The sequence below is a fragment of the Euprymna scolopes genome, chromosome 41 (assembly GCF_053919585.1).
Source record: "Euprymna scolopes isolate OS-2025 chromosome 41, ASM5391958v1, whole genome shotgun sequence".
In the NCBI taxonomy this organism is placed as follows: domain Eukaryota; kingdom Metazoa; phylum Mollusca; class Cephalopoda; order Sepiida; family Sepiolidae; genus Euprymna; species Euprymna scolopes.
Window position 1 is genome coordinate 65,984,387 of NC_136522.1, and position 27,213 is coordinate 66,011,599.

Below are 27,213 nucleotides of genomic sequence, written 5' to 3' on the forward strand. Positions count from 1 at the left end.
ATAAAAAATAAACATAAATAAAGACGATGTTTCCGTCCAGCTGGGATTCCATCCTCAACGACACGCGGCCATGACACTTGCCTGCAGACGACAAAAATGGCGACGCCGAACGGACCTACAAACAAGAAGAAAGGCTAGTATTTAAATTTACTATATTTTCGTGAACTGTTTTGACAATTAAATGATTGCAAATGTGATGGCAATTTATATGCTTGCATTTTTTCCATAGCAACAATTCGAAATATTATTTCGAAGGGAGGTTATATTTTTTTTCCAGAATGTCAGAAAAAGACAACGTAAAGATTTTGTTGTATATATTTTTATTATTTAAATATAATTTATTTTTCCATTAAGAAATTGGGTACTAGTGCAGAGAGTGATCCGGACGTAAATAATAACGTTATTATTTAAAAAGCCATTCTTAACATGGGGAGGGTGTTTTTGTACCTATTCTATACTTCAACCTTACAATTGAATAAAAAAGAAACATATCATGAAACTTTAAACTTGGAAATACGATTTAAAAAAAATAGCGCGGATCACTCTCTGCACTTGCACCAAAAATTTTAATATTGAAATTTAAAGAATAATTTATAATTAAAAAAAAAAAAAAATGATTTTGAAAGGAATTCGTGTTTTATAAACAGTTATTTCTCGATAATTTTTATTATTGCATATAGAGATTAAATAATGTCCGCTATTTTCAATGTCGGATAATTTTTTTTTTTTTTCATCTTTATCTTTTCAAATTTAATTAATTGTAATTTTCAATATTTAATGTTTTTAGCGATTCTCAATTTTGCAAATATTAACAAAAATGCAAACATCTCCGAAGCAAATCTTATCTCTATTAAAAATAAATTCCTACAAAATGTGGCCATAAAATGAGGGCTCAATCTTATATATTGGAATAATTGTATAGTGATTCCTGACTTTGTGGTCACGTTTTTTTTTTCTCTTAAAAATAATTGTTTTTATGCGTACAAAATAATAGATAAAAAGAATTTTTAAAAAATTTTATTTTTTAATTTCTTTTTATTCACCAAAAATTTTATGGCTTTTTTTTTTATATATAATTAAAAAATGTTTATATTTTTAATTGGTTTAAAATACGTTCTTAAATTTTATTTTTAAATGCATATAATTAAATTCTAATTAAAATAACCTATAAAATGAGTTTTTATGTAATTTAAAAAATATTAAAAAGATCGGTAGTTCTATAGAACACGGACCGTGCTGAAATAATGTTATTAATTAGAAACCTATTCTTAACATAAGGAGGAGACTTTTAATTCTGAACTTTCACCTAACAATTTTAATAAACAAAAAGATACCGTAAAATATTTAATTTGAAAATCCTATCTTAATAATAATAATAAAAATAATAAAAATAGCGCAGTCCGTAAACTGGAAAGAAGGTTCATTAATTTTTAAATATCGTCTTAAATTTAATTTTAAAAAATTATTTTTTTTATATATTTGTGTAGCTTATCGACGGCGTTGTTTTTATTTTCTTTTTCTTTTTATAGGATTTTCAAGTTAAATTCAATTATATTCTTTTAAATTGTTAGGTGAAAGTACAGATAGTTAACAAAGCGCACGCCCAATGCTAAGAATGGCTTCCTAAACGTTATTTCTTCACGATACATATTCTGCAAGTACCCAATTTTCATGTAATTGCTTTTTCTTAGAAATAAAACATTTTAAAGAATAAACAATAAAACAAATATGGTACCCGTGCGTGCGGAATACGGACCATGCTGAAATAAGAACGTTACTATTTAGAAATCTATTATTAGCATAAAAGGGTATTTTGTAACTTCTTTACTTTCACCTAACAATTTAAGGTTCTCCTGAGCTACTTTCGCTTTTTCTCGCTCATATGCCCCTATTCTGGATTCGTAGCAGCGGGTCAATATCAATGGATTTTTTTTTTCCGGTAAATTTTCAGATTAGATTCACCTTCACAATTTTCTTTTAAATGACGACTTTTAAAGGTTTTCGGCCATGCTGAATACGAAAATCGCCTTGAAATTTTGCAGAAATAAGTAGTTATCGAGATATAAAAAGTTGTATTATTTGGCGGCCATCTTTGTTACGCGCGTAGATTTGTTTATGGAGCGCGCGCACGCGCGTAAAAACGATGGCCGCCAAAGAATACAATGCATAATACAACTTTTTATATTTCGATAACTACTTATTTCTGCAAAATTTCAATGCGATTTCCGTATTCAGCATAGAAAACTTAGAAAAGTCGTCATTTAAAAGAAAATTGCGGAGATAGGTGGACTGGACCTAATCTAAAAAAAATACCTTTTTTTTTTTTTTTCTAATGTTTAATATATTTCAAACTGATATAAACTATAGCACACATTTAAATAATTAAATTCAAACAAGAATAATTTATCTTATTTCGGCCCGCTGGTACGAATTCGGAATTGGAGCAGGAGCATGTGAGCGAGAAAAAGCGAAAGTAGTTCAAGGAGACGCCTCCTACAGGAGAACCCAATTTAATAAACAAAAGATATTATAAAAACGAAAATAATAATAATAATAATAATAATAATGATAATAATAGCACAGCCCGTAAACTGCACAAGTGTGATTTTTTTTTTTTTTTTTTCTTTCATTGTTTTGAGAAAAAGAGCAAATTCTTTAAAATGTTTTTATTTTAACAAAAAATAACTAAAAATGTTATTTCCAAATGTTTTGCAAGATTTGATCGTTGATTGGTTCGCATTACGGAACCGAAAACCTTTCTTTTGTTTGCTATGATAATTTAAACAATGTTTACTTTGTGGTTATCCTTTTTGCAATAACAAACAAAGGGTTTTTTTTTTTTTTTTTTTACACTATAGACAACAAAACGAAAAAAAAATGTTGAAAAACAAGTAACAAATGTTACCAAAGGCAAGATAAGTTACTCTTCTACCTACCTTAATTCCTTTTTAAATTTATTTTAAAGCGTTTATTAAATTTGAAACGCAAGTAGTGCCATGCCAAGGCTTAAGTTACAAAAAAAAAAAAAAAAAATGGCCGACATTAGACAGTCATCTGGGGAGTATCGGTAATCGCTCAAAAATCGAAAATTAAACAAAATTTGGTAGAACATTAGATTTTCGCACGATCGGTGACATTTGTTGGAGTTTCTATTAGTATTTTGTTGTGAGGAAATAAATTGTCTTTTTTGGTGGAGAGGGATATCTACTTTTTTCCTTTTTTTTTAAAGCGACTCGGTGTGGGTTTAGTGGTGAAAAGTGTTGGTTATTTCATCTAAAGTTAGAATAGTCCGGAAACGAAAAATCATTTTAGTTAAATTTATCTACAAATTTTAAAATAAGATTTTTCAGGGGGTCCGCATGGTGCTTGTTAAGAGTCGACAGATCGATTTTTAAAATATGCGGTTTTAAGCAAAAACTACTTAAATGTCATGTCGTAAATAGTAATATATATTCAAAAATTACGAAAATTCATCGGGTAGAACAACTATTGTTTTTTAGTAAAAAAAGAAAAGGGGGGGTCAGCTAAAAAAGTCAGCAATTACAGTTGCGAAAAGGGAGACAAGTAATGAGCATGTCCCCTGTATTCGCTATCTTCAAGATGTTCACATCTAGGGAAATGCAATTTCCCCAAATTTTCCGTAAAAAAATACTTTTAACTATAAAAAAATTTTGGTCAATTTTTACGACGTGCCTCAGCGTATTATAAACACCCCAACCTCCCCATGTTAAGAACGGCTTTCAGCATATCCCCCCCCAACCTCCCCATGTTAAGAACGGCTTTCGAGGTTGGGTGTTTATTCCGAAAGCCGTTCTTAACATGGGGAGGTTGGGGTGCTTCTGGGGCACGTAAAAATTGACCAAAATTTTCTACTCAATGAATTTTCGTAATTTTTGGATATATTACTATTTTCGACATGACAATTTAACAAGTACTGTTTATTTATTTTATTTTTATTTTTATTTTTTTTAATTTTTTTTTTTTGCTTGAAACCAAATCTCTGAATATTCTTCGTAATAACAAATATATTTTTCATTGAAAAAATTGGCCAGTGTTTGCGCAAAAAATAAAAAAAATTCCTAAACTTTTGTTTGGCACCTTCTAACATTCTTCATAAGTCACCTGGACAATTTCAACAATAGCATGGTCTTTATTTTGCATAAGTATCAAAACAGATATAAAAGGTATTCTGAGAGACTTTTTATTCAACTGAAATTCATTATTTTTGAACAGCCTAATAGATTGTATTTTTTCTGTTTTTAGATTATCGGTTAAGACGACAAAAGCGCCAACAGATTCGTCAGTTGATTGATGCCATCGACAAAAATGACCAGAATGACGTATTTCATATTTCTAAATCCGTCCTTGACATAAATTTTCCGTATCGACGAAAGACTCCCCTTGAGGTGGCTGTGGAACTTGGTCATCTTCAGATATGTCGCTTGCTCCTCGAAAAAGGAGCCGACGTGAACCGATGCAACCAGGGACTGAACAACTTGCTCAACATTGCTTGCCAGAAAGGTTACATCAAAGTGGCGGAGGTGCTTATCATGAACGCCGCGGATATCGATAGCCGTAACGAGCATGGTGCTACTCCATTGCATTCCGCTATCATGAACGGCTTTGTAAAGATCGCCACCATGTTGTTAAAAAATGGATGCGACGTCAACATGCCAGACGACCAAATTGAAACACCGTTGCTGACTGCAGTTCGTGTCAATGATCTTACCATGGTCAACCTTTTGCTCAACCATAATTGCATTGTGGATGGTCAAAATTTTCAGATGATCACCCCGCTCATGGTGGCATCTGGCTGTGGCTACGTTGACATTGTGGATCGGCTTTTAAAGGGAGGTAAGTAATAAAAAAAAATTTTTTTTTTCTTTTTGTTCATTCAAGTTTTTTGGGGTGGCGGAGAGAAATCTATATGCTCCTTAAAAAAAAAATTCTTTTATACTTTAGGCACCACTTATCAATGCTTGGCGGGCACTCAAGGATAAGGGTTAATGAGTATCAGATAAAACAACACTGGTCTGGTTGATCATGGTGAAAATTGGGTAGAAGTTAATTATTTAAGAGAGTGGCTAAATAGAACTTGTTTACGTTGAACTTGAAAGCGACAATGTTATAGTCAACTGGGAGGTAGCCCATGGTATCATTTTTTATGGGGGGTACCATAGATTAAAGTGTAGTCTAGCATCTACCATGAAAATAATGACAGTGGTGATATACTTTTAATGTTTCTTCTGTGAAAAAGAGATAATAGGGAGGAGAAGAGGACATTGTTCACTAGATTACAAAGTCAGTTTTGCACTCTGTCCAGGCAGAAAGGAGTGTTCTGAGCAAATTCACATAACAGCAAAAAACTTTACATTAATATAAAAAATTGTAAACTTTTTTAATCTGAAAAATAAAGACAGGATATTGAACATTTAGTTCAAAACATATAATTTTTGCTTAAAAACAAAATTTCTAAATTTTTTTTTTTATTTGCTAATACAAACAATATGTAAACGTATTCATCATAGTTACTTGCTTTCTCATACATATTCTAAGTAGTGTAGTATTTCCGATATTTTTAATAAGATACTTGATGAAACAAGTTATGCTTTTATTGATTGGAGTTGGAATAACTATAGGAGCTTTAAACAAAGTTCAAAGAAACATGATTTAAAAAAGTTTCCCCAAACTGTCAAGTTAATGTTCCAGATTGATGTTACAATGATTATTTTCCTGGTCACAGCACCAAATGTTTCTTGGTTCGCTTCTTTATCCTTGTGAGTTCCAAAAGAGGGCAGATCTGATTCAATCACTGTTCAATCACGATTCAAAAACCAGCCATGAGATAAATGTAAAAGTTTTCAGATTAGTAACATAGTTGGCCTTACACTTTTCAAAATAAAAAAAGTCTGGAGGGTCTCAGACTTGTCCACAAATTTCAAGATAATGATTATCGCTGCGATGGTGAAGCAACAAAGAAAAAGAAGCAGATAAAGAAAAAATTTGGTGCTATGACCAGGAGTCAGATATGAAGAGGACCTGGCTATATGGCAGTTATAGAGGCTTACAGATGGTTGGAGTATCTGGTTTCATAGCCTGTGCCTAAAGTTGGGTGACAGTGGGGGGATGATCAACCATGGCTCTATAACTAGTAGAACTACAGCCTACTCATAAATATGTCTCCTTAGCAAAGATATATAATATGGAGTTACAACAATGCAATGTAGTGGCAGATCAAGAAAAATGTTGTCCTGTGACTAGGAGGCAGATATGAAGAGGACTGGCCATACATGTGGACAGTTGTAGAAGCTTGATCAAGGTGCTTGGAGTATCTGGTTTCACAGCCTATACTTAAAGTTAAGTGACAGGGTAAGGGTGATGAACCATGGTTCTAGAACTAGTAGAATTGTTTGAAATTTGTAATTATCTGAAGCGTTTTATTGTCAATGGGTGTTACTACTGTTGGTTTTTATGATCTAAGTTTTTAAATAGGTTAATAGCTTCAGAACTATAAGTTTTTTTTTTTTTTTTTTTTTTTTCTAGACTTCTAATTGTCTTCGCAAATTTTTACGGCTCTTTTCATAATCGAAAATTGATAGCAATGTCTCTCACAAATCAGATCTGCCCTCTTTTGGAACTCACAAGGATAAAGAAGCGAACCAAGAAACATTTGGTGCTGTGACCAGGAGGCAGATGTGAAGACTGACTATACACGGAGATAGTTGAAGAAGCTAGCACAGGACCTTGGAGAACATTAGTTTGTAGTCTGTCTAAAGTTACAGCAATAGAGCAAGGGTGATAGATCATGTTTTACCAAGCATTATCCTCTCTTGCACATAGTGCCTTGTCATCCAAAATGGTCACCCATTTAGTATTGACTAGGCTCAAACATTACTTGACTTCGATGATCTAATGAGTACTGCAGTGTCAGCATAATTTGTCATATTCTGATTCTATTTCAAAAGAAATTATTAAATTTGGTCAAAATTTAACTGAGAATCACCCCACCTGCCTAGAAGAATTGTAAATAATGCACAAGTATGTTTTTATCAAAATAACTGTTATTATTACTACAAGCAGATGAGCATAGCATATTTTTTTGTTTCCAAATTTTCTTTACAAAAAGAAAAACAAAATATGAAAAAAAAAAGTATTTTAAAACTTTATACAATTTAATGGTTTATTTTTAATGCTGTCTTCAGAATTGAAGATCAATAACAATGTTTCCCACAAACAAGATCTGCTCTCTTTTGGAACCCTCAAGGAAAAGGAGTATCAAACCAAACAATATTTGGTGCTGTGACCAGGAGGCAGATGCAAAGAGGACTAGCCATACAGAGATGGTTGGAGAAGCTTGCACAGGACAGGGATACTTATAGAATGTATGTAATGCACAGTGATCCAAGTAAATGTATGAAAAATAATGTATTACTAATTGTTATAACAGAATCAATAGACCCTTTCTGAATTTTGACAATGACAAATGCAAATAATTGGTAATCAGTAAGTTTCAAAGTTTTGTTTCTAAATTTTTTAGATGAGGATTAAAATTCACATTACTATTCATTAGTATTCATATTACTAGAATTATTCGGGCTGTTTTTATCTTGAATATTATTCGCTCAATGTTTCAGTTGGTATAACCTTCTTTAGGTTGATGTTGTAAAACTAGGGAATCTTTATATCAAACTTCAGAATCTGCATGGATTTGGAATAGAACTCTTTATTTAATGAAACAAGAGCATGCTACTCTTGTTTCATTAGCCATGACCCTTTTCCCACATTTCTATTGATAGTGTGCAATCTGCTGAGCCCTGATAACTCAAATCAACGTCACTGGAAAGCAGAGGTCATTTCAAGGCAAACAAACAAAAGAATGACAAGTTGATAACTGATAATTGGGCTTATTGTATAAAAAAAAAAAAAAACGAAGCAGGATAATTATTCAGTGAACGTTACAAAATTCTGATCATTCAAAAGTTTATGACTCCCGATGCCAATACTAAAGGACTGGTGGCTTCTATTAGTAAAGTTGAGGCAGTCTACCCTAAGTCTGGGGGTGCTTGTCTCTTCACAATGTGGATTCAGTGGCGGTCAGGCAGTATGTCCTCGAGGCTATTTTTACCTTTCATTATATTAAGAATCGAGTGGGCTTGACTCCGTCTCCCAATTCATAGAATTTCATTTTACAATTCTCAGTAAGCCAATATGGACAGTTTTTGAAATTCTGAAGTCCTGAAAAAGATTTTCCTTTTTTTTTTTTTTTTATTTCACAAATTTGTATCCCTGATCGCCCCTCCTAACAGGAGGGCCCCATTGCCTTCACCCATTAGGTCTCTATCTTTCACCTCCTCTTGCTTCATTTTCATAATCCGTATAAGCAAAAAATAAATTTATCTTTTAAGGATAACCGAATTCCCGAACAACAATCAATGGTCACTTGAATTCATATCGGCCATCTTGTTTTTCTTATCCAAAGAAACTCATAATATTTGGCTGATATTTCAGGTGACACAAACAAATTCGATCACCTCAAGGAATAAGGTTACCTTCTTTCCTGAACAAGGGTGGCATCAAATTGCCAAAAGACACCATTTTTTTTAGATATCTTTATAATCCAAGATGTCAACTTCCCAGCTAGTGTGTTTATAATGGTTGTTGATTACCAGGGAAGGAAAACAGATTTCTTCTTTATCAATTCCTTATATCCACAAATAATTGTGTGTGCATCAAATCAATGCCATAATAACCTTTCTTAACAATGTTCTTTCTTACAACCATCATCGTCACATCCAACGACGCTGTCACATTATCGTGAATAAAAGGTTTCATTAAGAGTTCTATGCAGAATTTCACATGTGACAAGACCCCCTGAAGAAGGTCAGAGGTTATATCAACCAAAACCTTGTGCAAATAACACTCAACATGAGAACAGTAGTCTGAATAATCCAAGTAAGTGCCAAAGTTCTTAGAAAAATGAAGGGAATTTTTGAAGATGAAAAATTCTTTTTATAATGAAAATTAATCCATCTATGTATTTTTGCAAGTTTTATGATCATTTATGCAAATTACCCAATTTTATATCCTAAAATACTTTTTTTTTAAATATTTTTAGGAGCTGATATTACTAAAAAGGACCGTTACGGCTGCACGGCATTGTTTTATGCTGTGTCTGAAGGTTATCGAGACGTTGTTGAAATTTTATTAGAAGCTGGTTCAGACCCTGATATAAGAACATTAAAAAAGCTAACGTGTCTCACTGGTAAGTTAATTAGTTATAACTCCCCAAGGAGAAACTTTTGTGCTTATGTAGTTGAGTCATCTTTTTAAACCGACACATTTCAGGTGAAAACATTATTATGTACTTGCATGTTATGTCAAAATTAATATCAATTCTAAAATTTACAAAAATGATCTGGTAGAAAATGTGCTAGGTGTATTTATAACAAAAATCATCCACAATAATGTCCTGACACTATCTGTTTAAAAAAGGCAGACCTTTAATTCAAGTCAAGAGATATTTCAGTTTGTCATACAGAATTAATCGCACAACTCTTCCATATTAAAACATAAAATTTGATAACATGGAGCCTATTTTTTAGTTGTAATTATTTTTCTACTAGATCGTTTTTGTAAATTTTTGGATTTTATACTAATTTCAATGTGGACTGTGCTACTTATTTATTTTATTTATTTATTTTTTATTTTTTAGAATTTTTAAGTTAAATTCAATGTTTATATTATCTTTTCTCCCCTAAGCTCTCGATTGAGCTTGAGCACTGTCAATTGAGCACTGTCAATCAAGTCAATTTAAAATTAAATTAAATCTGTTGTGAAAACATTTGGCTGATTAATATCTAGTGGTATTTTCTTTTCTAATCCTTAATTTCTTTTATCTATGAAAATAGTCTGTAATATATTTCTCTTAGTCTGTCTGTCCATTCCACTTTTTCTCAGAAATTACTAAGCAAAATAAATCCTACCATCCAAACTTATTTAATATATGTATTAATGACTTGTTCTCTCCGATTTGTTTTTTTAGAAGCCATCAGGAAGAACCATATAGACGTGGCCTTCTGCTTGTTAGATTTCGGATGCAATGTGAATTTATGTGACAGGCAGGGAGTCAGCCCTATGCTTACTACAATAAGCCAGTGTAAGACTTTTCTGTTCGCTCATTCTTTTCAATTGTGGTCAGGGTTCATACAGACTTGCAAAGTCCTTGAATTTTGACTTTTGCCTTGGAAAGACCTTGTTTCTATTATTACCTTGAAAATTTCTTGAAAAGGCCTTTAAAATTGTATTCTCTAAGTCCATAAAAAAATTTGTGTCAAAATATTTAGAATAATATCAAAATAAATACTATTAAATTATTTTTTAAGTATTAATAAAAATACCATTTTAAATATTGGAAATAAAATGGAAATCCATTGTTCTGAAATTGCATAGTATTGTGGATACAAGAATGACGTCTTTTTATAACAAAATTGGGTAGTTTTGTGATAAAGGGACGTAACTCTTGTTACGTGATAAAGATTAAAATCTCCATCTGTTTTTGTTCTCATTTGTAAATTTAATTTGGAGGTTGGGCACAAGGTGTGTGTGTGGGGGGGGGGGCGAAAGTAGTTGCGACCAACATAAAGAAAATTACCTTCCCCCTTAAAAAAAAATATATGCTTTCCTTACACAGACGGGACTCCAATGGTGACCCCTCCCCCTCAAAAAAATATATTGTGATAATTTAACGTTAGGCCAGCTGAGCAAAAAAAACAAAAAAAAAACGGAGTTACCACTTATCAAGGTCCTGGATGTGACCTTAAACTATATCTAGTGGTGAGGCCTCTGCTTGCGGGCTTTGGGGAGTGTGGAGCCACCCTTTAATTGCCATTGCTCTCAGGTCCACTGACCCGGAGTGGTAGTACCTGTTAGGGTCCCAACTATGGGTTAAATAGAAACCAACTTGAAAACAACAAACATATTCTATTAAAAATTTTTCTTCAAAATCTTTGGATTCGGCATTAAATAACCCAGAAAGGGTTGATATGCCGTAAAACAACCAACCAACCAACCACTTATCAAGGCCCGAATGCTACTGAAGGATAAGGATTAATGAATCTAAGGTGGTAGTGTAGAATTTGGATTATTTCAGGAGACGGCTCAACAAGAACCTTTTTTTTACATTGGACTTGAAGGTTACCATATTGTAAGCGTCTGAAAAGCAGGCCAGTTGAACAGTGTTCCATACTACGCGGGCAGTTCAACAAATTCCCCTTATATTAAAAAAAAAAAAATCTGTATGAAGTACAATCCCATGACAAAACGAAGAAATCATATTCAAAAAATTATAAATAAGAAAAGAAAATTTTATGAGTATCCGAGGAGTAACTGTCTCATCTGCCATTTTGAAAAAATCTAAAAAGAAAAAAATAAGGGAAGTGGAGATAACTCCATTCATGCTTGTTAAATTTGTTGTAAGGCTAACGAATTCATATTAATTGATTAAATATGATTTTCTTTTCTAAAAATAAAACTACTTGATCAATTTATATGATTTTTGGAATATGAGATTTTCGTTTCATCAAGAGTGCTTACATCAGATTTTGCTTTATTTTTTGTTTTTTAAATATGGTGGAATTTCTGGGCAGGAACAACTAGTTATGGTTAAGAACTACAAGGATGAGTGTGCTGGTGGCAGATGTGTCAAAATAGGAAATGTACAGCAAGAGAGGTAGACTGGTGTTTGTAGAGAGAAAGAGGCGACAGATTGAGGTTTTTAAATATTTCGTTTTAAGCAAAAACAATATTACTTGTCATGTTGAAAACAGTAATACATTTAAAAAAAAATTGTTTTTAGTAAAAAATTTTAAAAAGTATAGTTATGGATTGAAAAGTGTGGTGGCCATTATGATGGTGAAACTTGTGACACAAGGGAGATAAATTAGTTTAGCTAAAAAATATTTTAAAAATGTAATAGTTCCCAAATATTAATTTATTTAAACAGCAAAAACAATAAGTTTATTAAAATAAATAAAATTTGAATATTTTCAAAAAGATTAATCTTTTTAAACAACAAGCAGCAGAAACTGTAATTTCAATTCTGGTTTCGTAAATTTATATAAAAACTAGCTGGACACCCGGCGTTGCCTGGTCGAGCAATACGCTTACACATGATATATGAATTAATGCAGATTGCATATTCATTATTATAGAATCAATCCTCTATTGAATTTTATATATTACGAGGAATAATTTGCCCGATGGACTAATTTGCAAAAAAAAATTTTTTAAAATGATTGCCGTTCATCAAATTCTGTTTGTTTGTTTACAATATCATCTCAGTTGATATTTAGGCTTGACAATGAATACCCTGGAAAATTAAGGTAAATGTTTAGCATTAAAATATACATGGTACCTCTTTATCGTAAACCGAATTCATTAATAGGAAAAAATTAAAATAAAATGGTGAGGTACACCCAGGCTTGAACAGGGGATCATTCTATCTGTAGTCGAATGCTCTACTACGGAGCAATACCTCCCAAATGTCAATAATTTTGTTTTTTAAAAAAATTGATGCCTTTGATTTTTATAAAACTTTCTGAAAAGTTGTAACTAACTGATTTCTATATAATTTTGTTTATCTATACTTCGCGATAACTCTTGGGTGTACCTCAGGGGCTCTTTTCGGGCTAATAAAAACACTCCATTTTTGGAACTATTTTACCATATTTGTCCAAAATTTTCTGTGTATGTCTATTTATCAGTTTTGCATGGTGCTGAACTGAATTTAAGGCCTTGATGACTTTTGGGGCTAAATGGGGGGGGGGCAATGCTGAACTTAATCATTTTTTTTTTTTTTTTTTTATGCCTCTTTCACTGTGCACTGTCAGGACCATGCAAGCTTCACTTGTTTTTGCTTAAAATGACATTTAAAAAAAAAAAAAATATCCATCTTGTTGCCTATCTCAACAAGCACCGGTAAACTTATAGTGTGTTGACACAACTGTAACAATACGAAAAGACAGGAAACAAGTTGATACAACCACATACTTTAAGAAAACTATGTCAATTAACCGTCTTTCCAGTTATGTTGCCATGTTTCATAACAATTCCTCTAAAAGTAACTGTATTATAAGCATCTAAGACTTATTTATTTCTTATTTTGTTTATTTTTATCTATTTTTTTCAATTTTTCATCAAATTTTAGTGACAGTGTATTTTAGTCAGCAGGAAAATCCCAGGTTATTGGTGAACAGATTGCTGGAGCTGAAGTGTGATGTCAATCGAGCAGACAACTCGGGAATAAGCCCCCTCCATCAAAGCGCCATGGGTGGAGATTATGGTGAGTAACTAAACTATGCCAAACTCCCAGAATTATCTTAATCTCTAAAAATTTCCTGCTGCTTATTTAGACATCTTTTGTACTTGGGAGCCACCACTTATCAAGACTCTTAACCCACTCGAGGATAAGGGTTAATGAGTATAAGGTGATAGTGTAATTATCACTAATGGTGTAAATTGGGTAGATTTTGATAAGTTAATGGGACGGCTCAACAAGAACTTGTTTACATTGGATTTGAAGGCTACCATGTTGTATTCAACCAGAAAGCAGGCCAGTGGAACAATGTTCCACAAGCGAGCAGTTCTGGGAAAGAAGCTTTATTTATGGAATCTGCATGTAGGTTTAGGCACAGTTAGTGAGGGAAATCCTATATAGTAGTTGTAGCTAGTTGAGTGGTTGTAACTTCTAAAGTGAAATTTTAATTAAAGCAAATGCAAGAAAGTCCTAATGATGTACATATCTGTCCCGGAATGAATATGGCATATTCTAAAAATCACATAATTTGATAAAGTAGTTTAAAAAAAAATGTTTTGTTGCATGCTTTGAGAGAAACCTCTATTCACCATGTTTGATTGAATTCAAGGAAGGACAAGTCAGAAGTGGGGGGACAACTCAATTTGACTATTTCTTTTCGATGATTGCTAAAAATACTTTATCGCCAAAATTCGTAAAATTTTATTTTCTGTAAAAAAAATAAAACTACTTGACTAATTTTTGATTTTTGGAATATGCTTCATACCATGACAAGTAGGTACACTATTAAGGTTTTTCTTTTGATTTTTTTTTTTTTTGTCTTTCTAAATAAGCACCAAATTCCCTTACCCTCTTTAGTGATAAGGCGATTCCAATATTTTTTTCAGATTCTGATATAATTACCGATTCCAATTCTTTTTAAATTTCTAAATATTTAACTGTATAGTTGTCATTTTTTTTTTTTTTTTTTTTTTTCTTGTAGAATTACCATAAAAACCTGTAATATGCGCATATATTTTCGCAAATGTAAATAGTACGTTTATGGTCGTATATTTTAATTTCACTTTTACTGGCATTTTAAAAAAATCAAAATTAACATTAGTACCAACAAAGGAAAATTAAATTAAAAAAAAAAATTCTTTTGGAATCTGAAATAAGGCACAAATTTTTTGATTCTAACATTCTCCAAAATTCCGATTTTTACGATTCCCGATTCTGATTGTTCCAATTCTATCTGTGCCTAAAACTAAATGCAAATTCCATGAGCAAAGTTTCTTCCCTAGAAATGCCTGCCTGTGGAACACAATACTGCAAGGCTACTTTATGGTTGACTCTAACATGATCATTTTCAAGACTCAATGTAAACAAGTTCTTATTGAGTCGTCCTCTTTAATAATCAATTTCTACCGATCGTTACAGTATTGCCTCACCGACCACCTGGCACTAATTAACTCCTCAAGTGGCCTTCAGGCCTTAATAAGTGGTGACTTTCTTGTAAAACAAAAAGCTTAAGATTGTTATGATTGAGTGGATGTGCATTTGCAAATTAGAAGGAAGGATTTGTATTAACTTGAAGATGACTAATATGCAGGGAAGCAGTTCCATGGCAATGTGTTTCACAGATGAGAAATTCTTGGAAAGAGTTACAGTATTGTTTGTATTATTCAAACTACTGTCCTCATCTTCAGTGTTATTCTCACAACATCTTGGCCAATGTAACCTCCGACCTTCATGTGTCCTGTCGAATTTGAATCTTTTTTTTTTTTTTTTTTCAGTATAGATGATACTAGAATACAATTGTGAATTACTTAAAAGTTCTATCCGGTCATGGCTGATGGAATAAGATTATGCTGACCTCGTAGATTAAATAAAGGGTTCCGTTGAAATTTCTGTACAGATTTCCAAGTTGGACCGAAAGATTCAGGAGTTTGACAAGATACACCTGAAGAAGGTTGAGGGTTACATTAGCCGAAACATGAGAATAGCATTCAAAATGAGAACTCTAGTTCAAATGATATGAATTATCAATCTTCATCTAAAGATTCAGAAGCAAAGAAACTATCCCATCAGCTTCATCAGTTGTGCTTGATATTGGTGAGAGCACTTTAGGATTTTAATATTGAATATTTTGTGACGGACTACGGTAATAAATTAGTGGTTACATTTAATGCTACTAAGACAAAACTCCTTTCCTTTAACAACTATAAGAAATCTTTTCAACCACTGATTGCCATGGTTAATAGCATGCATTTTGAGAGTCTATCATTTAAACTACTCGGCCTTATACTCACAACTAACATAAATTGCAACACTACATAGAAGATATTAATTACCAAGGATGCTGCAAGGAAGATGGGATCTATCCACTTAGCTTCTTTTCTTTTTTTTTTTTTTTTTATTTTTTTTATTTAAGAAAACTTTTCACATTTGCTAGTATCCTACATCTTTACAAAGCCACCATTCGCTTGTTTCTTTCTTGGGCAGGTTCCCCCAAAAAGTTTCTAATCTAATAGGTCCCACACTATCATATCAACCAAACCTAATGAATTTCATGATTTTTTAATGGCTAAGCAATGTCGGCCTCTTGCAACCATTGAAAAATGCAGACAAAAAGGTTGATTTTAAGTATAGGTTACAAACTGTACAAGCACTATAGGATGTATAAGAATGTTTATCGGCTATAGAGTTCCAAGCAGTAACAGTTGGATTTGAACCCAACTTGGTATGCAGGCACTATATAATTTCTTGAACCATTTTGCAAAAACGGACATGCATGTTCAAGGCAATGTCTGCTATGTTAGAAAATGACCTCCAGTCTGTAATTGAATGAGGACATAAATGGATGGTAATATTTAATGCTACTATGGCAAAATCCCTTTTCCTTAACAATTATGAGAAGTCTTTCCAATCACTGAATGCCTTCCCGAGAGTCCAACATTCAAACTCCTCAGCATAGCATTCATAAATAATATGAAGATACTCCCAAGTCTGCTGTCAAGAAAGTAGGCTCCCGCTACAGGGTTAGAAAATTTCTCGCCTGCCAATATCCTATATCTCTACAAAGCTATCATTTATGTAGGTATGTCACTCTTTTCTTTGAAATAGATGCACATAATGAATTTAATTTGAAAATTTAGAAAATCAAATATTATATAATTTGTAAATGATTAAGATTTTTGTTGTAAATCAAAATTTATTCATAGAAAATTAAGTGGGTTTTATTTTTCTCTTCATTCAGTTATTGGAATTACCTGAGAGGTTGACCACTTGTGAAGAGAGAAATGTGTACTCGTATAATCTTTTCAAATATGTAACCATGTTTCTCTACCATATCTATCAAACTTCATACCAACCGTCGGCAATAACCAGATGTACATATTTCTCTTTCCACGTGGGGCCGACTCCTAGAGTTAATACTACCAACCAAAATGGAGGAAAAAAGTTTTCCATGAACATGTTTTTACAATGAAAATCTCCAGAAACAAAATGATTTTAATCATTTTGTTAAAGTTATTAGATTTTCAAATTAAAATGACATAATGTTTGCAAAGATGTGACCATGTTTTTCTATGCATATCATGTTTTGTTTTCAGTATGCTATTAAGAATATAAAAAACTTCCAATTTATTCATTTCAATCTTTCTTTTTTCTAATGTTTTATTCTGTTTGTCTTAAATGTTCTTTTTGTAGAACTGTCTAAACTCTTATTGGAGCACGGTGCTGACATTAACGCAGTGGATGGTAATGGGGACACCGTTCTGCATGCTGCTGCATATGGCAACAGTTTTGAATTGATTAAACTTTTCATAGAATTAGGTAAGTTTTTTTTGTTTGTTTTTTTTTTTCTTCAGCTTTTTATTTTTTTTTCTTCAGCTTTTTATTTTTTTTTCTTCAGCTTTTTATTTTTTTTTCTTCAGCTTTTTATTTTTTTTCTTCAGCTTTTTATTTTTTTTTCTTCAGCTTTTTATTTTTTTTCTTCAGCTTTTTATTTTATTTTTCTTCAGCTTTTTATTTTATTTTCTTCAGCTTTTTATTTTATTTTCTTCAGCTTTTTATTTTTTTTTCTTCAGCTTTTTATTTTTTTTTCTTCAGCTTTTTATTTTTTTTTCTTCAGCTTTTTATTTTTTTTTCTTCAGCTTTTTATTTTTTTTTCTTCAGCTTTTTATTTTTTTTTCTTCAGCTTTTTATTTTTTTTTCTTCAGCTTTTTATTTTTTTTCTTCAGCTTTTTATTTTTTTTCTTCAGCTTTTTCTTTTTTTTTCTTCAGCTTTTTATTTTTTTTTCTTCAGCTTTTTATTTTTTTTTCTTCAGCTTTTTATTTTTTTTCTTCAGCTTTTTATTTTTTTTTCTTCAGCTTTTTATTTTTTTTTCTTCAGCTTTTTATTTTTTTTTCTTCAGCTTTTTATTTTTTTTTCTTCAGCTTTTTATTTTTTTTTCTTCAGCTTTTTATTTTTTTTCTTCAGCTTTTATTTTTTATTTTATTTTTCCTTATTTTCATTTCTCATTTTTTCTCTCTCTCTTTTTCTCTTTCTTTTTTCTCTTTTTTCTCTCTCTCTTTTTCTCTTTTTTTTCTCTTTTTTTTCTCTTTTTTCTCTCTTTTCTCTTTTTTTTCTCTCTTTTTTCTCTTTTTTTCTCTTTTTTTCTTTCTCTTTTTTCTCTTTTTTCTCTTTCTCTTTTTTCTCTCTCTTTTTTCTCTCTTTTCTCTCTCTCTTTTCTCTCTCTCTTTTCTCTCTCTCTTTTCTCTCTCTCTTTTTTCTCTCTTTTTTCTCTCTCTTTTTTCTCTCTCTTTTTTCTCTCTCTTTTTTCTCTCTCTTTTTTCTCTCTCTTTTTTCTCTCTCTTTTTTCTCTCTCTTTTTTCTCTCTCTTTTTTCTCTCTCTTTTTCTCTCTTTTCTCTCTTTTTTCTCTCTTTTTTCTCTTTTTTCTCTCTTTTTTCTCTTTTCTCTCTTTTTTCTCTCTTTTTTCTCTCTCTTTTTTCTCTCTCTTTTTTCTCTCTCTTTTTTCTCTCTCTTTTTTTCTCTCTCTTTTTCTCTCTCTTTTTTCTCTCTTTTTTTCTCTCTCTTTTTTCTCTTCTTTTTCTCTCTTTTTTCTCTTTTTCTCTCTCTTTTTTCTCTCTTTTTTCTCTTTTTTCTCTTTTTTCTCTCTTTTTCTCTCTTTTTTCTTTTTTTCTCTCTTTTTTCTTTTTTTCTCTCTTTTTTCTTTTTTTTTTCTTTTCTCTTTTTTTTCTCTCTTTTTTTCTCTTCTCTTTTTTTTTTCTTTTTTTCTCTCTCTTTCTCTTTTTTCTCTTTTTTTCTCTCTTTTTCTCTTTTTTCTCTTTCTCTCTTTTTTCTCTTTTTCTCTCTTATTTTTATTCTCTCTCTCTCTCTTTCTCTCTCTCTTTTTCTCTTTCTCTCTCTCTCTTTTTCTCTCTTTCTCTCTCTCTCTTTTTCTCTCTCTCTCTTTTTCTCTCTCTTTTTCTCTCTCTTCTCTTTTTTTCTCTTTTTTCTCTTTTTTTCTCTCTTTGTTTCTCTCTTTTTCTCTTTGTTTCTCTTTGTTTCTCTTTTTTTCTCTTTTTTTCTCTCTCTCTTTTTTTCTCTCTCTCTTTTTTTCTCTCTCTCTTTTTCTCTCTCTCTTTTTTTCTCTCTCTCTTTTTTCTCTCTCTCTCTTTTTTTTTCTCTCTCTCTTTTTTTTTCTCTCTCTCTTTTTTTCTCTCTCTCTCTTTTTTTCTCTCTCTCTCTTTTTTTCTCTCTCTCTCTTTTTTTCTCTCTCTCTTTTTTCTCTCTCTCTTTTTTTCTCTCTTTTCTTTTTTTTATTGAAATATCTGAAGTATTTCTTTGATCCTAGTGTTATCATGAAGTAAATTTTTTTTTTTTTTTCTATTGTCTTTTTTATTCTGCAGGTTGTGATATAAATAAGCAAAATGATAAAGGAGAAACTTTACTCTGGCCAACCATTTCATCTTCCAATTTCACAGTAAGTAACATTACAACAAATAATTTATTAGATTCAGCATTAAATAACTCGAATTGACGCCATTAAAAAAAAACAAAAAAACAAAAAACAAACTTGTTGACTTGTTAATCATTTTGCTTATTTCTCGTTTGCAATTTCTAAACTAGCCTTAATGTTTCTCTTCTGTTCCTTGCAGATCACAGAGTATCTTGTGAAACAGGGGGCTGACATCAATCTCCAAGAAAAACTGAAAAAATGACTCCACTTCATGTCGCCATAGCAGCCCACAACATTAAAGCTGTTCGACTTTTTATTGCATCTGGTAAGTTTTAATCTCTTGAATCTTTTCACTCAACAATTACACGATAAGTAAAGCAGCCATTGGAAATCTATCGCATTTACATTGCATGAGCAATGTTTTCTGACAAAGGGGAAAGAATTGTTATTTTCTGCGTCTGAATTTATCTGTATAACACGTATCATTTGCTAGTTTTTGACTTTGGATTTTTTTTTTTTTTTTTTTTTTTTTCATCTTTAGCTTCTTGCTTCAATTGGTTTCATGCTTTGTCTCGAGCGGTTATCATAAAAAAAAATGAATCCGATCAATTATATTTCCATAGAGTAATTTTCATTTAATGATTATTTTCCAAAAAATATTTAATTACTGTGTGATGTGAGTTTTGAACCTGAATTAAATTTGAAGTCAAGAGTTGGAAAAAAAAAAAAAAAAAAAAAAAAAACTTGGAAAGAAATGGCAAAGCATAAGCATTCCTTATCCATGATGTCAGTAGGTAAAAAAAAAAAGAAAAAAAGCATGATCAATAAAAGAATGGTATTGTTTAAAAAAAGTTATAATTATAATCTGGTCACGGCAATTTGTGACGGCTGACATTGGATGACGTAAACAATTATTTGACACTAACTCGTAGAGAAGTGTTAGTGGTGACATAAATGGCGCATGTTGATTTGTAAATATGTGAGGGGTATTCCAAAAGTAATGCCTCCTATATTTTATTCTACCCGAATGGATCAGAGGGGACTGCAAATTGCATTGTTATGATGACTGAACTTATGCATTCATGAACTGAAATTTTCATCTTTCTGTTGCTCGATGTGAAACTCCAAGAAAGCAACCCCTATCATGGAGGTGCATCAGAAGCAGAGATGTCATTGAATTTCTGGCAAAAGTGCATTGAGAATAGTGATGATGATGATGATGATGCAGAAAAATAAATTCTGGTGCACAAAAGGTCACTTGTTTTAATAGTACTGCTTTCGTCTTCATAACTCTTCAACTTCTTGAGTTAATAAAAATAGGTTTTACTTTTGGAACGACTTGTATTTAACTAAGAAATAAAAAAACGTTCTTTTTATAAGGAAAAAAAAAAATGTCTCATTTTATATGAAAAGAAGCAACTCTTACGCTGATGAGGACAAACAGCCAAGTTGAATTGTCTCCCTTACATGCGGGTTGATGTGCCACTAAACAAAAACTTACCTTACCCTTACATCCAATACTTGTGTCAAACAGTAATTCTTATTTACTTCAACACGAGGGCAAAATTAGAGACCAGTTCGATTTTATTTAATGTTGGGGGACAAACCTAGTTTCCAAAAAGAAAGGCACTCTGGATTGGAATAAAAATTGCCTCTGTCTAGAAAGACTTCTTTACTGACCAAGGATAGAATAGACTAAGCGTAGCCATTACTACACTTTATTTCAAACCAAAAAATGGTAAATAGGTTTAAGTGATAATACTGCAACTGGATGCATGCCACCCCAGGTGGGTTGAACTGGCTTACCCTGGAGGAGGAAGTGTCAAGGGGATATCTGATTTACAAGTGGTCACTAGTCACATATATATCTCGGTCAGGAGAAATGACAGCGTTAGGTTTTTGCAGTTCTTGCAGGGAGGTGTCAACATCCTCCTGCATAGAGCGCCTTGTATTGCCAAATGGTCACCCATCTGAAACTGATCAAGCTCAATGTTGCTTAACTTTAGTAATCTAATGATAAGCAGTGTGTCACTTCAAATGAAAGTTCATAACTGGATTATTTCCCCCCTTCTTAAACTTCCTATAATGTATACTTGTGAAGAAACCTCCTCATCTCTACAACTTATAAATTTGAGAAGCAAACTCAACACTAAACACACCAGAACTATAATATAGAACCAAACCAACCAAACCTAGAATAATGACTATATGTTCAATAGGAAATTGGCTCTGTAATAATTAATATGAAATCTGCATTAATTAAAATATATATTTAAACATATTTTACGACCAGGAATTTTTGATTTTAAAAAAATTTTTTACTCCAGGTTGTGAACTGAACAAACCTAACACATTGGGCCAGACACCATTACAACTGGCCTGTGAGAAAGGTGATGACGAAATGGTGGAGTTGCTCTTGGCCCAGCCTCGTTGTGAAAAACGCTGCCGATCTTCCGTTGACCCCCTTCACACTGCTGTAGAGTATGGTCACTTGGCAGTGGCCCAAAAGCTCATTGAGGGTGGCTGGAACTGTAATCAGGTTAGTGTACAAAGGCTTATTTTTAAAAATTTCTAAACTTGTACAGTTTAGTCAAGACATTAAGAAATGAAAATATCAAAAAAAAAAAAAAAAAAAAATTCACTTAATTTCATCAAGTAGTTTTTGTTTCTCAGCGAAAAAACAATTTATGATACCGAGCAAAAGGTTTTATTTTTTATTTTTATTTTTATTTTTTTTTTATTTATTTATTTTTATTTATTTATTTTTATTTATTTATTTTTTTTTAGGAAGGAAAGCTAGTTATTAAAGATGGGGAGGGAGTGTCTGCACTTTACATGGAGTTATCTCTCGTGGTGTTTCTAAGCTCCAAACAAAAATTGTCACTTGTACAGTTTAGTCAAGACATTAAAAAATGAAAATATCGACAAAAAACGTTATATTGTACGCATCTGTTTTGGACTGAAGATCTCCGAAAAAAAAAAAAATTGCATTTAGTTCGATCGAGTAGATTTTATTTTACAGTGAAAACATGTTTTTATGAGAGCACGTTGAAGGCAGACTTTTTTTTTAAACGTAACTGGGAGATAACTCCAGTTAAAGCGCCGATACTCCCTCTCCCACTACTTCCATTGTCTTCATCTGATAAATTTTGTATGAGAATACAATTTCAGATATTATATAGATTCTCTAACCTTTCTATAAGGAATATGCATACAAACCCTCAACATTGAGTTTTATATATAGATATGCATTAGACAAAGTGTGACCCGTTGGGTCATAATCATTACTTGTTTCAGTTTGATTTCATTCGAAAATTCTTAAACTGATATATCTATTTATGAATTTCTTCTTGTTAAATATTTGTTTATTATAGTTATGGATAACATAGAAGTGAAATGATTTTTATTTTTATTTTTTTTTTTTTTTTTACATACCATATTATAAGGCATAATCACAGATCACCAAATTTAAGCAATTTTGAGCCTGGTTAGTCCCAGATGGGTGACCATTTGGAAATTCTAGGCACTGTATGTGCTCTCCGCTTATCTCCACATTGTTTCTAGTAGTCTTGAACCTCTACTTGCCACTGATATTTAACAATGCTTAGGAGAGGTGTGGTTAGAGATTGTGCAACTCTTGCCACAAAAACTCCACATGCAGGTACCCTTACAGTATTTAATAGCTTCCTTCAATGTGTCTTATAATGTATGTCTCACGGACATGCCTTTTAGTCGTGTTTTTATTTTTTTCATTGCCACCACTTCTTGCCATCCATTCTTCCTCATTTTGTAGACTCTGGAATAAAGGACCTTCCAATATCTGATGTCATGCAAATCAACACAAAAACAATTTCGTTTGTTTCAGCTTTATTTCAATCTTCAGTATCTCGTGGTGACTGGGACACCATGCCGGTCTCTTCCTGCTAGAGCATCTTGGCATCTCCTCTTTGGAAATTATCCTGAGTTGTGAAAGATTAATGGTTTGGGCATGTGAATAGAATAGTTAACAAACTTTTGGCAACACAAGATGCTGTCTTGATGTCTGAGGCAAATACTGTGGCCAATTGCAGCATTGATCGTTTCCACTCCCAACTCTTTTTAACCTCTCTCCTCGATTCTCCTATACAATCCTGATGGTTTTGTTCTGTTAAAACTTTGACCGCTTTTGATACTGGACAATTGTGTCCATCTTTGACGTCCAAATTCAAGCCATTCAAGCCATGTTTGCTGTTGTTTATTTGTTCCAGACATTCTTTGTTTCAAATATTTCATTTGTACTTATTTAAATTCCTAATTGTTAGCTGTGTAAATTGCATATATATTAGCTTGTGTGCTATGTCGCATCTAATTTACATATGTTTTTATGGCATGTACAAACACAATGTATATTAACAGAATAAGATTCCCTCTTTCTCTAAATGTTTACAGAAACACTAAGCGTGATTGAATCAACAGAAATGGGTGAGAGAAATACATTGATAATTAAATGAGATGACTCTAGTTAATTACAAATTACAACTAGTTAGAAGAACTGAAATGGAATTTCTTAAAAAACAAAACAAAAAGGAATATTTTAACATGTATATTGTGTCATTAAGAAAAACTTAAAAGGAAAATAATGTTGATTTACTATAATAGGTGTGGTTAAACATTTTTATTTTATTTTATTTTTTTTAGTGAGACATATGCACAGTTTATTTATACATGCAACTGGGGACCACTTGCAAATTTAATATTCCCTAGACACCTCCTTCTTCAGAAGAAGCTGGTTCAACCCACTGGTGAATGCATCCGGCACAATAAAATAATAAAATTGTTTATTGATATGTGCTTTAGGAAATGCTGTAAATGTGAAATGTGAAAGATTTAAAAAATATTTGATTATATTTTTCATATTGAAATTGTAGATGCAGAGAAAAATGGAGATATATTATATAAAGTGCAGTTGTCTGTATGTTCGTATGTCCAGCTAAAAATCAAAAACTACAAAAAGAAAACATCCATAAAGTTGGTATATTTTTGATCAGCATTGCACTAGATGAATAATATCTAAAATTTAGAAAAAAAAAAAAATAATTCAGTCTCTAGGGGTTAATTGGGTTGGGTTTTGTCGAGGGGAGGGTGCAGGTTTACATGCTTTAGGAAGTGCTATAAGTTATAAGTATTAAAGATTATAGGAAGCATTCGCTTATTTTCCTATTGAAACTGTAGATGCAGGGGAAAATCCACTTTTTTATATAGGCAATCATATATCTTTCTTAGTAACTTGCATGGAGATTGATATTTGAAAAAAAAAATCACTTGTTTGTGTTTTAATTGAACATTTGAATTAAAAACCTGTTTTTATCTGCAAAGTATTTAAACAAAAAAAAAAAGAAGAAAAAAGAAAAAAAGAAGCCAATTATGAAATGGCAAAACTGCATATCTAGAAACTTGTAAATCTTGATAACACTAAGCGAACGTTACCTGGAGTCCTGCACAATGAAATAGAATAGTGAAAGCATAGTATCTTTTGATCTCTCTCTCGATCTAATATACAATGCTTAGACCCAAAATTGGCTGAATAGTTTGCTAGATGTGAGAACATTGTTAACGTCTTAGTCTGATGGATAGTGTGTTTGCTTACGGTCTTGGCTTGTGCTTTGCAAGTTCAAACCCAACAACATAATTTTTTTTTCTTCTTTTTTCTTACAAAAGTTTGGTTTTGCTTCTGGCTGATGGCACCCAAGTCCGTACTTAAAAAGAAAAAATTTTCTTTATGACAGCCCATCCCCGCTAGTTTAAAAATAAAACTACTTGATCAATTTACAATAGAACCCTGGGATACGGCATTAAAAATTAACAAAATACAGTACAGCATATAATACATGTATATAATCAAATATTATAAATAACACTATAGGGTGGCGCAAATACCGTAACCAGGAGCCGGAAAAACATTGTATTCCACATTGTAAGATGAAAAAAACATATCCTAGGGCCATCGTATCCGGGGGTTCTACTGTATATGATTTTTGGAATATGAGTATTTAATTTTCAGGTATGTGCAGCATACAGATTTTTTTTTTTTTTATCAAATTGAGTTCTCTTTCAAAAATTTAATTATCTATTTTTCCAGTTTAACAATGTTGGGATCACTCCAATTCAACTGGCCTGTTCACTGGACACTTTCAACATGGTCAAACTGTTGCTGCTCTCCGGATGCGACCTCAATGCTCATTCGAATATTTCCCACCCGCTGCGTTGCTGTTACCATAGCGATGACGATCATCCTCATTTCACTCAGGAGCCTCTCTTCCTTGCCGCTACCAACAAGAACGTCGATCTCCTGAAATTGCTTCTCAAGTGCTACCTTCGTATCCCCACTCGACTCGTACAAAACATCGAACATCTTCTTCAGACTTCCACCGAAATGCAGTCCATGCTGCAAGACGATATCAAGACGCAAATGCTGGAGGTTTTGCAAAATGCTCGCAAAAACCCCCGCTCGTTAATGGAAATGTGCCGCGTCGTCATCCGACATCATGTCGGTGTTAATCCTCGTGCCAAGCTCGACACCATTTATCACCTGGCCCCGAGTCAGAAAGACTACATATGCATGGTAGACGAACTGAAAGTAGACAGTCCACATATTTACCATGTAAATTGGTAATAGATGCTAGTGGTAAAAAGAAAGCATTTTTTTTTCTTTTTTTTTTTTAAATCTCGCGTATCCTCTCCCCCTAGTCACTTACATATTTTTTTTTTTTTTTACTTACATATTTTTTTTTTTTTTTTTTTTTTACTTTTTCTAAAATTAAATTCACTTATTCATCTACTTTTTGCTTGTATTTCTTTTTTTTTAATATCTGACAAATTTTTGTATTTGGATTCTTTGAACTACTGTTATCATCTGGAGTGTCATTTTAACGTTTCAATCGATGTAACCTCTGACCTGTGGACTTCTGACCTTCAAGATGAGAACAGTAGTCTGAAGAAGTCAAACGATACAATAATCAATCCTCATCTAAAAAAATTCGGACACTTATCAATTTTTTTTTTTATTTAATATATCATTAATCGTGCGTGCATGGATTTTATGCCACTATTGTAGCAATGTACTTGTGTCGAATCCTAGTATATCCCTTTTTCCTTCGAGTTATGTCCCAGACTTTGGTTGGTTTTTGGGTTCCAGGTGGCCACTTGGTCACAAAAAACTCACCCGCTCTAAAGATCGCAGATGTTAAAAGGTTCCGTTTTGTCAGATTACCTGTCGACCCATGCCGTCAAAATCATGAGGGCAATCATACAACATTAGTCATCGGTTGTAACAACTGTAGAGCAGAGGTCATTTTTATGCACAAAAAAATGACAATTCGACAGTTTTTTTTTTTTTTTCTGTATAAAAAAATAATTCTCATCACAACATTACAATGTTGTGTTTGTGTGGAAAAAGAAGGGAAAGATAGTTTCTAATTACATTTTTTTTTTGTTCCCCCTCCCCCCCATTGTTTTTAGATTGGTTTGGTCCTCAAATTTCTAGCCTTTTTTTTTTTTTTTTTTTTTTTTTTTTTTCTTTTAAACGTTTTGAATTTTTAAAATGACGTGAAGACAGATCAAACAAACTGGATTCTCTTGGCTATAATATAAAATGCAGCTGATTATATACGGAGAATTCAGCAAGCCAATCCAGCTCTGTCCATTCCTTTGTAAACTCACTGTAACTGTATAGATTATTATATAATCTCTCTGGCACAATTGTAATGATATAATTCTCATCTGGAGCCACATGTGTCGCAATTGTTACAACTAGTTTCTTTGCCCGAAGCTTTGTGGTCATGCTTTACCTTCAGATGTCCATAATTCAAAGGAAACAGGCATACAGATGGACCAAACAACTAGGAAATTACTGTCTCTAGACAGTGCATCTAACTCTAGAAAGATATTGATACCAATAGGTCATCCGATGTTGCCTGGTCATAAAATATGCATAAACA

General features: G+C 32.2%; 1 protein-coding gene across 1 annotated transcript; it reads left to right on the top strand.

Moving 5' to 3' along the window:
• LOC145266569 (uncharacterized) lies at positions 1-26,052 on the top strand. Its single transcript, XM_080122407.1, has 10 exons — positions 1-133; positions 4,264-4,854; positions 9,116-9,262; positions 10,043-10,156; positions 13,205-13,339; positions 17,003-17,128; positions 19,188-19,261; positions 19,437-19,562; positions 21,565-21,776; positions 25,356-26,052. The coding sequence occupies exons 1-8, from the start codon at positions 97-99 to the stop codon at positions 19,497-19,499; spliced, it is 1,287 nt and encodes a 428-aa protein (XP_079978533.1). The 5' UTR covers positions 1-96; the 3' UTR covers positions 19,500-19,562; positions 21,565-21,776; positions 25,356-26,052.
• The last annotated feature ends 1,161 nt before the right edge of the window (positions 26,053-27,213 follow it).